This window comes from Mirounga leonina, unplaced genomic scaffold (genome assembly GCF_011800145.1).
Source record: "Mirounga leonina isolate KUSES-001 unplaced genomic scaffold, KU_Mleo_1.0 Mir_177, whole genome shotgun sequence".
Lineage (NCBI taxonomy): Eukaryota > Metazoa > Chordata > Mammalia > Carnivora > Phocidae > Mirounga > Mirounga leonina.
This window is the reverse complement of record NW_023270459.1, coordinates 109,701-125,311: the sequence shown is the minus strand read 5'-3', so window position 1 is coordinate 125,311 and position 15,611 is coordinate 109,701. Positions and strand designations below refer to the sequence as shown.

General features: G+C 52.0%; 1 protein-coding gene across 4 annotated transcripts in view; it reads left to right on the top strand.

The window, feature by feature from the left end:
• Window positions 1-15,225, top strand: part of HNRNPUL1 (heterogeneous nuclear ribonucleoprotein U like 1) — a 36,887-nt gene extending 21,662 nt beyond the window's left edge. For 2 of the 4 annotated variants that reach the window (XM_035023292.1, XM_035023291.1), the window contains exons 10-15: window positions 4-132; window positions 9,530-9,698; window positions 10,322-10,606; window positions 11,552-11,841; window positions 13,208-13,399; window positions 13,970-15,225. In XM_035023292.1, coding sequence (XP_034879183.1) covers window positions 4-132; window positions 9,530-9,698; window positions 10,322-10,606; window positions 11,552-11,841; window positions 13,208-13,399; window positions 13,970-14,086 — 1,182 coding nt within the window. In that variant the 3' untranslated portion in view covers window positions 14,087-15,225. The remainder of the gene's footprint in view (window positions 1-3; window positions 133-9,529; window positions 9,699-10,321; window positions 10,607-11,551; window positions 11,842-13,207; window positions 13,400-13,969) is intronic. The other 2 variants (XM_035023295.1, XM_035023294.1) reach the window with 1 other exon arrangement.
• The last annotated feature ends 386 nt before the right edge of the window (window positions 15,226-15,611 follow it).

The window sequence follows — 15,611 nt, the reverse complement described above, 5'->3', positions numbered from 1 at the left end:
CAGGTGATGGGCCTACGCCGGCAGCGGAACTATGCTGGCCGCTGGGACGTCCTGATCCAGCAGGCCACCCAGTGCCTCAACCGCCTCATCCAGATCGCTGCCCGCAAGAAACGCAACTATATCCTAGATCAGGTACTTAACTGGTGACCCTCATGCCCCAGGAAATGGCAGGGGCCTGTTAGATGCCTGGTCCTTTTATTTTTTCCCTGTAATGCTCAGACTACAGCGCTGATCAGGGAGTCAGCTCTACATGATGACACAGTCCCAGACTCTTAGCCTAGGTCTCTGAGGCCAGTCTGTGGGTGGGCTCTGGGGCCATGATCCAGACATAACTCAGGCTCTCAGCAGCCCAGAAGAACATCATCACGTGAGAGCTATTTAGTGAATTGGAAGGGACATGGATTTCTGAGCTGGACAAACGGGCTTGAATCCGAGCTCTGCCGCTTCCTAGCTGCATGCCTGTGGGCAGCTGACTTCATCCCCCAAATCTCAGTCTCTTGGTCTGTAAAAGAGAGATCATAATGGTGCCCATGAAACACGGTCTGGCCCATAGTAGCTGGAGGTTGTTGTTAATTGCTCTACAAAATAGGTATGTCTCAGCTTCTGTTAGCATGTTTTTATGACTGTCGGGTACGTATCTAAGTCACGTGTTGTCTACCAGTTAAGAGGAAGGCTGGTATGAAATTAAACCAGAATTTTGTATACAGGCACAGATCCTTTGAAAACAAGCAAACAACTGGACAGTTTTGAGTTAGGATAGGAAAGTCGTCCATGGCTTTCAGCATTCTCAAAAGGATGAGTGACCCAAACATGGTTAAGGAAGGATTCCTGTCTCGGAGTAACAAGTTCCTCATGTTTACTGCCTATGAGACATCATTCTTGACATTGTCCCGAAGGCTTTCTCAAGTAGCAGATCCTGTATTTGGGGACCTGTGAACAAGCCTCTGCTCCCCTTAGCCTTGCACTTGTGCTTTCTTAAAAATCTGTGAGTGCAACTGTGTAACCTTAGTAGCGCCCCTGCCCTGGCAGCCTTACTGGGGTGCCTTCCATACATGTAGCCCTGGGTACTTGGTTCCCATGAGTTCAGAGTTCCTGATGAGGATGGAGCTGGTGGTGGTGGCAGGCTTGTCAGGAAGGTGGTTGGAAACTCCAGGGAACCAAGTTGGCTTTGCATTGGAGTGAGCATCTTAAACAAAACAATTGAGCAGGAGCTCCCAGGCTGGTGGACAGTGGAGATTTGGGAAGAGTGGTTCCCCCGCCCCTGCGCACCTTCCCTGTATCTCGCCCTAAGCATCTCTTCCATGTGGTTATTCCCGAGGTACATCCTATTCATAATAAACCAGTAAGCTGCTGTTTACAGTGGAAGAAATGAGGCCTCATAGCCAACATTTGAAAAGAGCACATAATAGGAAACTAGTTTTTTTTTAAATAATTTTTTAAAAGATTTTTTTAAAATAATTTCTTACATAAGTGGGGGCACGCGAGTTGGGGGAGGGGCGGGGGGGGAGAAAGAGAAGCCGACTCCCCTCTGAGCTCCAAGCACAATGCGTTGTGGGGATTAATCTCAACCCTGAGAACATGACCTGAGCCGATAAGTTGAATGCTTAACGAACTGAGCCACCCAGATGCCCCAAGAAGAAATTAGTCCTTAAAGACAAAAAGAAAAAAAGCTATTAGCTGTGATAGTTCTTTATGATAGACAAATTAAAGGATCTTGCCAAGCAGTTAAGTGTTGAGAGTGGAAATCTGTGGTTTGCTGGTGAAACAGCATGCTACAAAAACTCAACGTTGGCCAAGGCTGTGCCACACTTCTGGCATCCTTATGTGATGCTAGAGATGTGAGATTCGCTCTGGGTGTTGCTCTTGTGGAAAGTGGGCCTGAAAAGGTGTACTTCCGGGGTGCCTGGGTGGCTCAGTCGTTAAGCGTCTGCCTTCAGCTCAGGTCGTGATCCTAGGGTCCTGGGATCGAGCCCCGCATCGGGCTCCCTGCTCGGCGGGGAGCCTGCTTCTCCCTCTCCTACTCTGCCTGCTTGTGTTCCCTCTCTCACTATCTCTCTCTGTCAAATAAATAAATAAAATCTTTAAAAAAAAAAAAAAAGAAAAGAAAAGGTGTACTTTCATCCAGTGAGCAAGGATGCAATCATAGGATTGAGCCCTGAAGACCCGCATTTGTAAAAAACACAGGACATGGTCCCATAATACTAAACTTTCACAAAAATAACTCATTGAGCTAATGGGGGGGAAAAAACACACACACACACACAGTTGAGCACAGGATAGTCTAAGAGCCACCGTGGGTTACTGCCCCAGCTCAGCCCCATTCATGATACATATAGCCAACCTTCTCTCCCCTTAAAAGACTTTGTTCTTTATCTTTCTTTTCTTTTCTTTTCTTTTTTTTTAAGATTTTTAAGATTTTTTTCTTGGGGCGCCTGGGTGGCTCAGTCGATTAAGCGTCTGCCTTCAGCTCAGGTCATGATCCCAGGGTTCTGGGATCGAGCCCCGCATCGGGCTCCCTGCTCAGCTGGGACCCACCTGCTTCTCCCTCTCCCTCTGCCCCTCCACTCTTGCTCTCTCTCTCTCCAATAAATATAAAATCTTAAAAAAAATTAAAAATAAAGATTCTATTATTAACTTCTATACCCAGCGTGGGGCTCATACTTGTAACCCCATGATCAAGAGTCGCGTGCTCTAACAACTGAGCCAGCCAGGCATCCCAAAGACTTTGTTTTTTAAACAAGCCTCACTTTGCCCCATTCTTCTTGTCAGGGCATTTTGAAATTGTAGTCCAACTTGGCCTCAGTGGGACTCCGGGTCCTGAAAAGTAGAGAGCAATGCCCTGAGGATTCCTTGTTTGGATACCAAGAAGTATTCCCTGCCTCCTTACCCCACCCCCCCGCCCCGTCCCCAGTTTGCTGGTTCAATCATCTGTGAAACCCATTTCAAATATGTGGCCCAGTGGAAAAGGATTATAGTCCTAGGGGTAGATAATCTTAACATCTGTGTTCAACATCTCAAGGTGGGCTTTCCCTGGAAGTCAGGCCCCCAGCCTCTCAGCCAGGCACAGAACAGCTGAGCTCTGTAAAGACTCACCGTTGGCTTTCTCGTCCTCTGCTGGCTTATTCAGGGACAGGGTCCAGGGCTGTACCGGGTGCGCCTGTGCTCTTCAGGGCTGCTGGCCTCCTGGTGAAGGACCTGCTGGTCAGGTGAAGTGACCCAAGCCAACAAGGAAGCAAAATAACCTAAACTCTGAAGGAGGGGGAGGAGGGTTCTCGGATTAACCGCAGATTGGAGGATTGACTTGGGGCCTCAAGCTGTAGGTTGGTCAGGCCTGGGAAGAGGTCTAAAGCCAGTGGTTTCACCTATTTTGACTTAAGCCCCAAAAGTGGGTTCCAGAAAACCCTGGAGGTAGGATGTAAGGTTCAGAGCAGACCCCTGGCAAGATGGCCGGCACTTTCCACTCCACCAGCTTCGACAGTGATAAGGGGTAAGTTGATGCATAGCTGTCTCCTGAGCTAGAAAGAACTCCCAAAGCAGAGACAGTATAGCACGCAAAGTTCCTGCAGTCCCGGGATCTCAGCTCAGGGCTGTCTTCTCCCTTTCTTCTCTGATTCAGAGTGGTCAGACCTCCCTGTATTTGGCTCTCCTGGCTCTCCTGTGTAGGTTGGCCTCAGAAATGCTCATCCTTGAGAGGGAAGGAGAAAGAGGCTTGTGTGTACCAGGATTCTGCCTTTGGCCAGGATCCCAGCCCCTCTCCCAGGATGTGTCTCATTGAGCACAAGCTCTCAGGTGTATAGGGGCCCGGACCTACATTTCGTGATGACTTGAGTCCTCTTGAGATCATGGAGGTGTTAAGCTGTGGGACATCTGAGGAAGGCAGGAAAAAAAATGGACCAGAGGGGAAGCTGAGGCCTCATCTGGGAAAGGAACCTATTTGAAGTTTGCATTCGGTTTACTGGTAGAACCGGCCTCTGCTGACTTCCCAGAAAGTCAGAGCCAAAAATGGTGGGGGCCCTGGTGGAAAATTAGGAAAGCTTTCTGGAGGTGGGGTGCCGGCCAGGACATGGACGATGATAAAAAGAGTTGAGACTTTGTCCTGAGGGCAGTGGTGAACCATGGTCATGTTTTCATCAGAGAGGGACATGGCTCACTTCGCCTGGCTGGTGAAAGGCTGAAGAGAAAGGGGAACAGAGAAGTAGGAGGCCACATCACTTCAACTGTCCTTTGGGGTCCTTTCTTACCTGTGGAAAGCCTCTGGAATGAGGTGCTGCCTGCCCTGGCCCACCACGGAGCTTCGAGACGGTACAGGGCAGGAGCAGGAGCTGACCTGGAGGCCTCGAGAAGGCCTCTGCAGGTCCCTGTATGAAGGCCCCAAACCACCCCCAGAGTCAAGACTGCGGCTCTAACAGCCCAGCGCCAGGCCAGGCAGTAATCAGAAGCAGGGCTGCATGTGACAGCGTTGCCAGCCCTGCCTCAGCCCCGCCTCAGTCAGCAGAACATGTGGGTCTAGTCTTGCTTTGCATCCCTGTTGACAAGTGCCATGCCTTCGCATGAGACAGAAACCTAGGGCTAAGAGCAGAGGTCCAGAGTAAACGGCCTCTTGTTGGCAGGCGTTGGAGAGGGAGGTGGTTCTCTTCTCCACCTTCCTCATCCCCAGAGCCTCAGCCTGTTCCACTGTTGACACTCCAGCCAGTTCTCTTGCTACATGTGTGGTTTCTCCCACTGAGTTCACCTCACTCTGCCAGAGTGAGCTCTTTTGTCACCAGCTTTAAATGTGCTCCTGTGGGTCCAGCCAGGTTTTCTCTCCCTGCCAGCCTGACCCTGTTGAGCTCTGGACAGGGGACAGTGGGACTCTCACAGAACCTGGGCTGTATTTCTCCCTCATGCCACCGGACCGCCACACACCAGAACTACCCACATAGCTTCTCGGAGAAACCCAGCTCCTGTCCTTTGGCCCCCATTGCTAGGGATGGGGATAGCTGGGGAGCCAGGGAACATAGACAGCCCCAGACCTTCTCAGAGCCAGCATCTTCAGGGTGGGACTGGGAGAAGCAGGAGCTGGGCAGAGGGATCCCACGCAGCTGGAAAAGCTGACCTAGCTGTTGTGCTCGTCTCCTAGCAACAGCCACCAGCAGCCCCCAGTGACCAGAGCAGTGCTGGGCTGGCCTAAGGGCTCTGACCTCACTGTGTTTGCTGTAGCAACAGCCACCAGCAGCTAACTCCCTTTCCTCCAGGAAGCCAAGCATTTGCATTTCTGCTGGCCTGGTTCGGATCCTCTTCTTCCCTTCCCCAAGCCCAGGAATAAGGGGAGGGAGAGGCCGTCTCAGAAACGCTCGCCAAGTGTGTTCTCAGCACCTCTGTTCCAGGGTGTCTGAGCAGCCATCCCTCAGAGTCTAGCCACTTCCCAGGACAGGGGCTGGCTATTATTAGGAGCCCAGTCTGCTCCGCCCTGTCTCCCCCCATCCTGCAAAGCTGCAGGGACTAGCGCTCTTGACAGCATTGCTTCTCTTCTTTGCCCCCTCGTCAGCACCTTAATAGGGCAGGTCTGCCCCTTGGAAAACTCCAGGGGGTGTTTATCCCTGCCCCTTGGGGTTCGAGGCAGTCAAAATAGGATCACTTCTTCCAGGCGAGAACCGTGGAATGGGTTGTCCACAGAATGGTTTAGGGCCACAGTCACTCTGGCTTTTGTGCCAGGAGAAAACCTCATTATTTAGCTGGAGGAGGCCAAATTCTATCTTGCTATGATCAGATGCCACCTTCTGCTTTGCTTTTAGGAGTGAGTCCAGGAAGAGCAGTGGGGAAAGAGACTTTTCCTCTGTAATCTGATGTGCCTTTTAACCATTTGTGGCCCAAGGCCTCTCCATGGGCCAGTTCTCAGGGCCCAGATCACAGCATGGATGTGTGCTTGCGGCATACATGGTCCTCCCTGTCCTTGAAGGGTGGGACATTTTCCCCGGGGAACGGGGAGGAACATCCCCACCTGGTGTGTGTCAGGACCAGGGGTCTGATTGGTTTAGAGAACAGCTGCACCCACCGCCCAGATCTCCCAGCAGATGTGCACTGGGGTCCCTGGCCTCTGGCTGACCCACAGCCCAGCTTCCTGTTGCATGTCTTGGGAGAGGATCTCTTGTGACTTGTCTTTTCTTCGAATTTAACTTTCCTTGGTCCTTTCCTTTGGGAAGTCTCTCCTGGGACAGTGTCAGTCCTGTTGGCCCTATTTTCAGATCCACCCTATGTGTGTTGACTTGGAACTTTCCCTGCCCCCTTCCTGCCACATGCCAGACATTTTCACATCTGCAAATCCTCATCAGAGCCAGAAGAGCCAGAAGGAGGGTGATCTGATCCCTGTCTTTCAGAGGAAGAAATTTGAGACACAGGCTAATTGGGTGACTTGTCTACAGTCTCACAAATAGTAGAAGGCACAGCTGGGATTTCAACCCCGAGCTTCTTCCCCAAAGCCTGTGTTCTCTCTACCCTGTCTTCTTTTTTTTTGTTTTTTTCTTTTCTTTTTTCTTTTTTTTTTTTTTTAAGATTTTACTTATTTATTTAGAGTGTGAGCAGGGGGAGGGGGAGGGAGAGAATCCCAGGTGGACTCCAGGCTGAGCACAGAGCCTGACTCGGGGCTCGATCTTACAACCCTGAAATCACGACCTCAGCCAAAACCAAGAGTCGGATGCTTAACCAACGGAGCCACCCAGGCGCCCCCGTCCCTGCCTTTCTGATGGGAAGTCACTATAGCTTGGTCTTCCCTGGCTTCACATCTACTTTACGGTGAGGCTCGTCATGGCACACCTCCCTCCCCAGTGACGGCCGTAACTACAGTGGCTCCCAGTTGTTGACTTCGCTGTGAGCCAGGCCCGGAGCTAACCAAGGGCTTTGACCCACATGAACTCCAGCAGGCTTAATAGTGACCATCTGACATTCATACTCTTCTCCCTTTTCAGGGTTTGAGACTCGTTAAATGCGCAGTGGGTTGATTTTACAGACAAGTAGGCTGAGTGGCACTTGTTCACCCAGAGCCACACGGCTGTGACCTGAGCAAGTCCGATTAGAGCTGGGGTGGCCAGGCCACCCGTACACACACACACTCTCTGTCTCCGTGCTGGAGGCTGCCTCTGAACCCCCAGTCAAGGACTTCCTTGCACCAGGACATTTGTTCTGTCATCCTTTTCTGCTCCATCCTCACCAGCCCTGGCAGGGAGGCTCTTCATCTCTGTTTTCCAGATGAAGCCACTATAAGGACTGGCCAGAGTGAGTTAAAGGCCACACTAGGACTTGACCCGGGGCTTTTCCACCCTGCCAGGCTGTTGATTCAAAATACAGTATTTTTGTGTGTGCGTGCCCCTTTACGACTGCTCCCCGCTGTGGCTTCTCCCTTGAGTCCCTGTCAGAGCCTACAAGTTGTTCAAAGGCAGGTACTTCTCATCACTCCAGTTGTATTGACTGTCTGAGTTTAGATAGAGTGGATACCCATATAGGTTTCTGGATCCCACTTCCAGAGATGGGTTTGGAAATTCCGAGTGGCATTAGGGCCGCTCTCCTTTTCAGTAGCATCTAGGTGGTTTGGATGTACGGGCTGAATCCGGGGAGCCCTGGGGTCCCATGGTCTAGGCCCCGGTTCCAAAGGGCCCGGCATGTAGGAGGTATTTCGTAAATGGAAGCCGTTGGCAACTGCGGCTCTTGGTCAGGTGTGTTCTAGAGCACCACTTTGTGCCACCACTGGCCCAGCATGCACCTGCGCATTACCTGGAGGAAGGGAGCAGAACGTTAGCAGCAAAACTGCACTTGGGAAAAGCACAGGCTGTTGCCTTGCCCAGCTCCATGGTTAAAAGCCTGTGGTTGAGGCTGATGCTTTAGAGAAGGACTGAGGGAGTAAAAGAACCACAGTGTTGATGACAAGAATCCATACAGCTGTCAGAAAGGGCTGGTTAATTATGGCAACCATCCTATAAGTATTATGTAGCCATTAAAAGAGAACACTGGCATGGAAAAATGTGAGAGAAACGTTAAGTGGAAAAGCCTTCAGGAGGGGCGCCTGGGTGGCTCAGATGGTTAAGCGTCTGCCTTCGGCTCGGGTCATGGTCCCAGGGTCCTGGGATTGAGCCCCATATCGGGCTCCTTGCTCAGTGGGAGGCCTGCTTCTCCCTCTCTCACTCCCCCTGCTTGTGTTCCTCTCTAGCTGTCTCTCTCTGTCAAATAAGTAAAATCTTAAAAAGAAAAAAAAGAAAGAAAAAGCCTTCAGGAGAGTATGTAGCCTGAGTCCACTTGTGTTATTTTTTGTTTGTTGTTGTTGTTTAGAGATTTTACTTATTTATCTGAGAGAGAGAATGCCAGCAGGAGAGGGCCAGTAGGGGCAGAGGGAGAAGGAGAAGCAGACTCCCCGCTGAGCAGGGAGCCCGATACGGGACTCGGTCCCAGGACTCTGGGACAATGACCTGAGCCGAAGGCAGACACTCAACCGACTGAGCCACCCAGGCGCCCCTCCAATTGTGTTAAAAATCACAGAGATCTCTGCTGGCTTCAGCAGCACATACACTAAAATTGGCCCCTGTGTGAGGATGACCCACAGATTTGTGAAGCGTTCCATATTTTAACTGAGCACTTTCCCACGTGTTGTACCTCTAAGATGTTCCAATTATGTCTCAAAGTAAATGCTTTAAGAAAGAAAAGAAGATTACACAGATCTTTTTAGAAATACATGTTTTCAGTACAGGTCATCTCTGGGAAGGAGGACTGGCAGTAAGCAGATGAAGGGATTCTACTCTAAATTCTTACTCTACCTTGTACTCTGAAGTTTTTACCATGAGCCTGTGTTACTTTTATTTTTTTAAAGATTTTATTTATTTGACAGAGAGAGACCGCTAGAGAGGGAACACAAGCAGGGGGAGTGGGAGAGGGAGAAGCAGGCTTCCCGCCGAGCAGGGAGCCCGATGTGGGGCTCGATCCTAGGACCCTGGGATCACGACCTGAGCCGAAGGCAGACACTTAACGACTGAGCCACCCAGGCGCCCCATCCTGTGTTACTTTTAGAATTGGGGGGAGGATGTAAGGTGGCATACCAAGAACAAATAGGGGTTAAAAGCCCAACCTCTGGGAACCCTTTGTCCTGTGACTTGTCAGCAGCCACTTTCCCAAGTCCGTTTTCTGAGGATGGGCTCAAGAATCTTAAAAGCAGGGGTGCCTGGGTGGCTCAGTCGTTAAGCGTCTGCCTTCGGCTCAGGTCGTGATCCCAGGGTCCTGGGATCGAGCCCCGCATCGGGTTCCCTGCTCAGCGGGGAAGCCTGCTTCTCCCTCTCCCACTACCCCTGCTTGTGTTCCCTCTCTCACTGTGTCTCTGTCAAATAAATAAATAAAATCTTTAAAAAGAAAAAAAAAAGAATCTTAAAAGTACAAAAAGAGTAGTTTCCTGAGTTTTTCTGCTTTGGAGAACTAGCGTGCTTTTCTCAGTTCCTGGCCTGCATAATACATGGCAGGAAAAAACCTAAGTCGTAATGTACCATCTCTTGCCTCTTCTGTTACCTACCCCTAGACAAATGTTTATGGATCAGCCCAGAGACGAAAAATGAGACCATTTGAAGGCTTCCAGCGCAAAGCCATTGTAATTTGTCCCACTGATGAGGACCTAAAAGACCGGACAATAAAGCGAACCGACGAGGAAGGGAAGGATGTCCCAGATCACGCGGTCCTAGAAATGAAAGGTAGGAGATGAGCGGTTCCCAGGGGGCCAACACAACAGGATCCTCCAGAGAAAAGCTCCTTCCACAGTCCTTTCCTCCCCAGCTCCTGGCTTACTCCTTTTTTGACCTTGTCCGTTCTTTCCTCCTCCTGTTCTGCCCTTCCCTGTCTGGTGCAGCTGTGAACAGAAGAGCTACCAACAGTCTCTTGGGGCACGGTTTTCAGACTTGCTGGGGCTGGGGCTGGGACAGGATGCGGGAGAGGATGTGAGGGAGCAGACGCTGAAAGTCCCGCACAGTCACTGCCTCTGGCTCCCTCCGGTGCAGTGCTGAGCTGGCCTCTGTCTGCTCCTCTGTAGAAAATAAGGATGCTGATTCCACCTGCCTGCCCACTCCCTGGGGAGGCTGGAGGGAGTGTTTATATTTGGTGGGGCTTAGGCCACCTCTTCAGAAGAGAGACAGGAGGGTCTTTGTTAACCCCTGAACATTGTCAGAGAGGTTGAGACCCTTTCTCGCTTCTGTCACTCACTGCTTGTCCCCTCTGCCATCTCCCTTCTGGCAGGCCAGTGTCCTGGGGGTGTAGGGAACCAGACCGCGGAAGGTACTGACCTCTCCCTGTTCCCTCTGGGGCCCTGCCTTCTTCCTAGCCAACTTCACATTGCCAGACGTTGGGGACTTCCTGGACGAGGTGCTGTTCATTGAGCTGCAGCGGGAAGAAGCAGACAAGCTGGTGAGGCAGTACAACGAGGAGGGTCGCAAGGCCGGGCCACCCCCTGAAAAGCGCTTTGACAACAGAGGCAGTGGTGGCTTCCGGGGCCGCGGGGGTGGTGGCGGCTTCCAGCGCTATGACAACAGAGGCCCACCAGGGGGCAACCGAGGAGGCTTCCAGAACCGAGGGGGCGGCAGCGGTGGAGGAGGCAACTACCGAGGAGGTAAGACATCTCAAACAGAGCTTTCTTGGCTTTTGGCTCCCGGGACAGGGTTGAGCGTTGTGACTGCTTACTCAGTCAGCAGGTGGATTTCCCTAGCACCAGCTGTGGGCTGAATTCTGGCAGAGAACCGCAGTGAGTTAAACTCTGGGCCCTCAGGGGACCTCTCCCACTGTCCTGCTTCCCCTAGGCATTGCTCCTGAAGCCCATGCCCCTTTGCAGGTCACTCTGGTGTCATTTTTGCAATTCTTCCTTGCCATCTGACCATAAGCGCCTTAAGAAGAGCAGCCAGACCGAGTTTACTGCCAGTCTTAGGTTCCTGCTCAGGAGCTAGCACAAGACAAATGCCAGGACTGTTTTTGGTTGTTTGGCATTAAAACAAATAGAGAAGTGGGCTTAAGGAGGTTAATTTGCCCCAGACAGACACATCTGCCTATAGTGGCCGTCCAGAAGGCTTCTGGGCTGAGTGGCAAAGCCCTGGGTTAGCGTGAGCTTGGGTGACACCTGATCCAGCCTGGGAGGGAGCAGGCTCGGGAAAGGCCTGCCAAGACACCAGTGTCTAGGCTGAGGTCCAGAGACCAGTGGGAGTTGGCAGGGGGCAGGGTTCTGGGCCCAGCCACAGCAGCTCAAGGGCTCAGGAGAGACCTACCCATTTGACCAAGCCTGAAAAGGACTGTCCTGGATGCTTAGTTTTGTCTTCCTGACCACCTCTTCCGGTTTGTTCAGCAGCTGTTGGGATGCTGGGGACACAGTAGAAACCCAAGCAGCCCTGGTCCCAAGCTCACAGTCCGGTGAGCAAGACAAGCCTGTCAGCAGACAGTGATGACTGAGTTACAGGGCTGCACAGGGGGCATGCCTGGGGATCTGGGGAGACCCAGAGTGGAGCCCCGCTCCTGAGGGTCACCAGTTCAGAGTGACAGGGCCTCTCCCCTGGCTTCTCCGACACAGGCTTCAACCGCAGCGGAGGTGGTGGCTACAACCAGAACCGCTGGGGTAACAACAGCCGGGATAACAACAACTCCAACAACCGAGGCAGCTACAACCGGGCTCCCCAGCAACAGCCACCGCCCCAGCAGCCGCCGCCGCCGCAGCCACCGCCCCAGCAGCCGCCGCCGCCACCCAGCTACAGCCCTGCTCGGAACCCACCGGGGGCCAGCAGCTACAACAAGAACAGCAACATCCCTGGCTCGAGCGCCAGTACCAGCACCCCCACTGTCAGCAGCTACAGCCCTCCACAGGTGAGAGAACACACAGGCGTGTATGCGGGCCAGAGGAGGTGGGCCCGGGGAATGGCCAACAGGCGCTCCGGCCACGGCTCTCCACTCTTCCCTCCAGCCCTGCCCTTCTTCCTGGCAGTGCTTTTGACTGTGATGGACCCTAGACTTTCCTGCCAGACCCAGATTAATCGGGACCCTACTTGTTCTCCCACCCCCTCACAGTCATGTGCAATGAGTGTTGGTTGCTCCAGCAAGTACATTTCTCTCGGTGGTGTCACTGGCCTCTACTGAATCCCCAAGAAAGTACTTGATTGGAGTTACTTTTGCCTAGGCTGGCAGGGGCTGACCCCCTTATCTCCAGCATATGGAGACAGGCCCTAAGCTTGGGAGGTCTTGCCCAGTGTCCTGAGAACTTCACTCTGGAGCAGCTCCTGGCTCAGTTCCAGTTCTCCAAAAACCGGTGCACAGGCTCTGGAATGCACAGGCCCCTGTTAACCAGAACAGTCCACTGCCGTTTCCTGAGCGCCTTCCACATGCCAGGCCTGGGGACAGCTGCCAAGAGACAGATGAATGGCTCCCAGTCCTGGTCTAACCAGAATGTTTCCTAGAACAGGGTGGGTAGGCACAGATTCAAACCCCAGCCCCACAATGTCTCGGTTTTATAACCTTGCACAAACGGTTTCACCTCCCTGGACCTCATTTTCTTTATAAAAGACCATGGAGTTGTTGGTAGAACTCATTTGCGAGGTTTGTTGTGAGGGATGGGTGGTATTTTAGCTTTGTGGGTAAGGTTCTGGAACGAGGCAGACCGAAGGTCAAATCCAGCTCCACCACTTTTTACTGTGTGACTCGGGTCAACTAATTTCACCTCCCTGAGCTTCAAGTTTTGAACCTCTCTGTAAAATGAGGCTAGTGGAGCCTGCCTCACAGAGTTGATGGGGCAATTTGGTGGGTTAATGGTACAGTCTGCATGTGGGCAGCACTTGAGAAATCGCTACTTCTGTTCTCAGCAGACCTTTTCCCAAAACAACTACCACCATTTATGGAGTGCCCTAGTGGCCTGTGCACTCAGGCTTCCTGAATACACAAGGCAATCGGAAGGGGTAGTTCTGTTGTAATTCTCATTTTACGGTGCTGGGGGGGGAGCAGTGGAATTTCAAGAGATGCTGTGTGCCTTGCTCCCCCAGGATCTTGGAGCTGAGAGTAGAGTCCAGAACACAACCCTGTCTACTTCCCTGTCCCACCATGTCACAGAGCTGACCCATTTCCTCAGCCCTCAAACAGCCTCCACCAGGGAAGTTCCTTTGTCATCCACTGCTTACAAAGACCCTTACTCTGTCCCAGCTGAGCCATTTCACAGCACCCTGGTTTTCTCCCCCCTTTACAGCCGAGTTACAGCCAGCCACCCTACAACCAGGGAGGTTACAGCCAGGGCTACACGGCCCCACCACCTCCACCTCCACCACCACCTGCCTACAACTATGGGAGCTATGGCGGCTACAACCCGGCTCCCTACACCCCACCGCCGCCCCCCACCGCACAGACCTACCCTCAGCCCAGCTATAACCAGTATCAGCAGGTAGGTGCCAGACTCGGGGTGGGGGAGCAGGGGGAGGGTGGGCATAGAGACTTCCAGGGCACCCGCATGAATGTATATTCCCAGACTGGAGTCCCTGTTTATTCCTACAGAGATGGGCTGGCCTCAGGCTGGCATTCACCTGATGTAGCCATTCCACTTACTGAAATTTCTGCACTGGCTGCTAAATAACTGGTATCCGAACCTCTTCTCCCCAGTGAAGCCACTAAATGGCCTAGCAGGGGCCTCCGAATCCTGCTTCAGCACCATGGCCAGTGTCCATTCCCCTTGGCTGGTGCTGGGCCATCATACCTGTTAAGTGTTTTGAATGTGGTATCTACCTATACCTGAAAGGACATTAGGTTGGCAAGCCAGGAGGTCTGGGCTTCCGTCCCTGACTCCCCACCCATGGGGCATCAGGTCGGTCACTTGTCCTCCCGAGGGACCTTGATTTCTCTGTCAGGGGACCCATGTCAGTGCACTCACCTCTGACCTGCGTGGGAGTGGGGTCAAGGCAGGAGCCAAATATGGGTCTGGGTAAGGACAACGTGTGCTCTTGGTTTCTCTCTCCAGTATGCCCAGCAGTGGAACCAGTACTATCAGAACCAGGGCCAGTGGCCACCATACTACGGGAACTACGACTACGGGAGCTACTCGGGGAACACACAGGGAGGCACAAGCACACAGTAGCCAGTGTGCTCTGGAGGCCCCTGCCGGCTTCCTCCACCAGCGCCCACCCTGGCCCCCTCGTCTGCCCACACTGGGTCCTGCGGTGCTGGGGGACGGGTCATCCCAGGGCTGCCTCCTTTCAGCCCACTGCCTCCCCTCCGAGGGGCTTCTTCCCCAACACAGGGCCGGGCATTTTTCTCTGGATTCAAACAGGCAACAATGACCTTTTATTTTCTGTTTGTCCCCTCACCTTCTTCCTTTCCCTCCTCCTCTTCTTCCTCCTCCCCACCTCCTTTTTGACTAAAGACCCCCCCCCCTTGGTCATACAGTGAGGCTACAGTGGCTGAGGGAGGGCCCCTTCTGCCCACCTCTCCCAGCCCTGCTCCAGCCCCTCAGCTTCCCAGACCCTCATGCAGTTGGTTGTACATTCTTCCAGGAGCTGTTTTACTGTCTACTTTTCAGGATTAAAAAAAAAAAAAAAAAAAAAAAATCAAAAACTTAGGAAAAAAAACACCAATACAAAAACCCACAAGTTTAAAAAGTAAAATGCGGAGGGAGGAAGCAGTGACAGATATTTTTTGGTAATTATGCTTTTTTTTTTTTTTTTAATTTTTAGAATTTCTCTGTTTTTACTGTGGCTGTTGATATTTCATCAGGATAACCATTTCTTTGCTGAGTTCAGGTGACCGAGGAAGAGCCACACCCTCAAAACAAAACACACACAAAAACAAAACCACAGAATCATCTTTAACCTAACTTTTTATACGATGTCTCAGTTTCCCGTAACCTTGCACACAAGCTTCTGTGTTGAGTTGAATTGTAACTGCTTTTTGTATTTGGAGAGAGTGTGACTATTGAACTTGAAACCTTTTATTCCGGGCGTCTTGGTAGTTTCTGGTGGGATTAAGTGGGTGAGAGGGAAGAAGGGGAGGTTGGCGGGGGGGGGGCTCCTTCCCTTCAGAACCTGAAATTTCTCCCACCGCCTCCTCTCCAGAGGTCTTCCAGGTGCCAGACCTAAAGGTTTTTCCTACAATGATCCTTTGATTATTTTTACTCCCCCTTGGCCCATATGTTTTAACAGAATTTTAACAAACTGCACTTATTAAGAAATGTGTTTGCTTTGTTTTGTTTTCTTTCAATAAATGACATGGCACCTCCTAGCAGGAATGAAGCAGGGTTGAAACCCTGAAGTATTACTGCAGTTGGCCTTTAATTGGGGTGGGACGTTTTCAAAGGGGACATTATTTACTCCTCCATTAAACACTTACTGAGGGTTTCACGTGCCTGGCCCTGTTTTTGGTGCTGGGGCTCTCAGTTTAAAATCCACTTTCATTTTAAAGTAGTTCTCTGGTCCCTCCTCTTTCTGGTCCATTCACAGCCCCAATTCTCTCCAGGAATTTGTGACTAGAAGGCATGGCAGGTCCCTAGGCAGAGGGTGAGGTAGGGCTGATGGGATGGAGACCAGGGCTGGACTGTTGGGGGTCCTCATGGGGTGTGACTGCCCAGCCACCTCGGTCCTGGCTTTGGGTGCTGGACTTAGGACGTG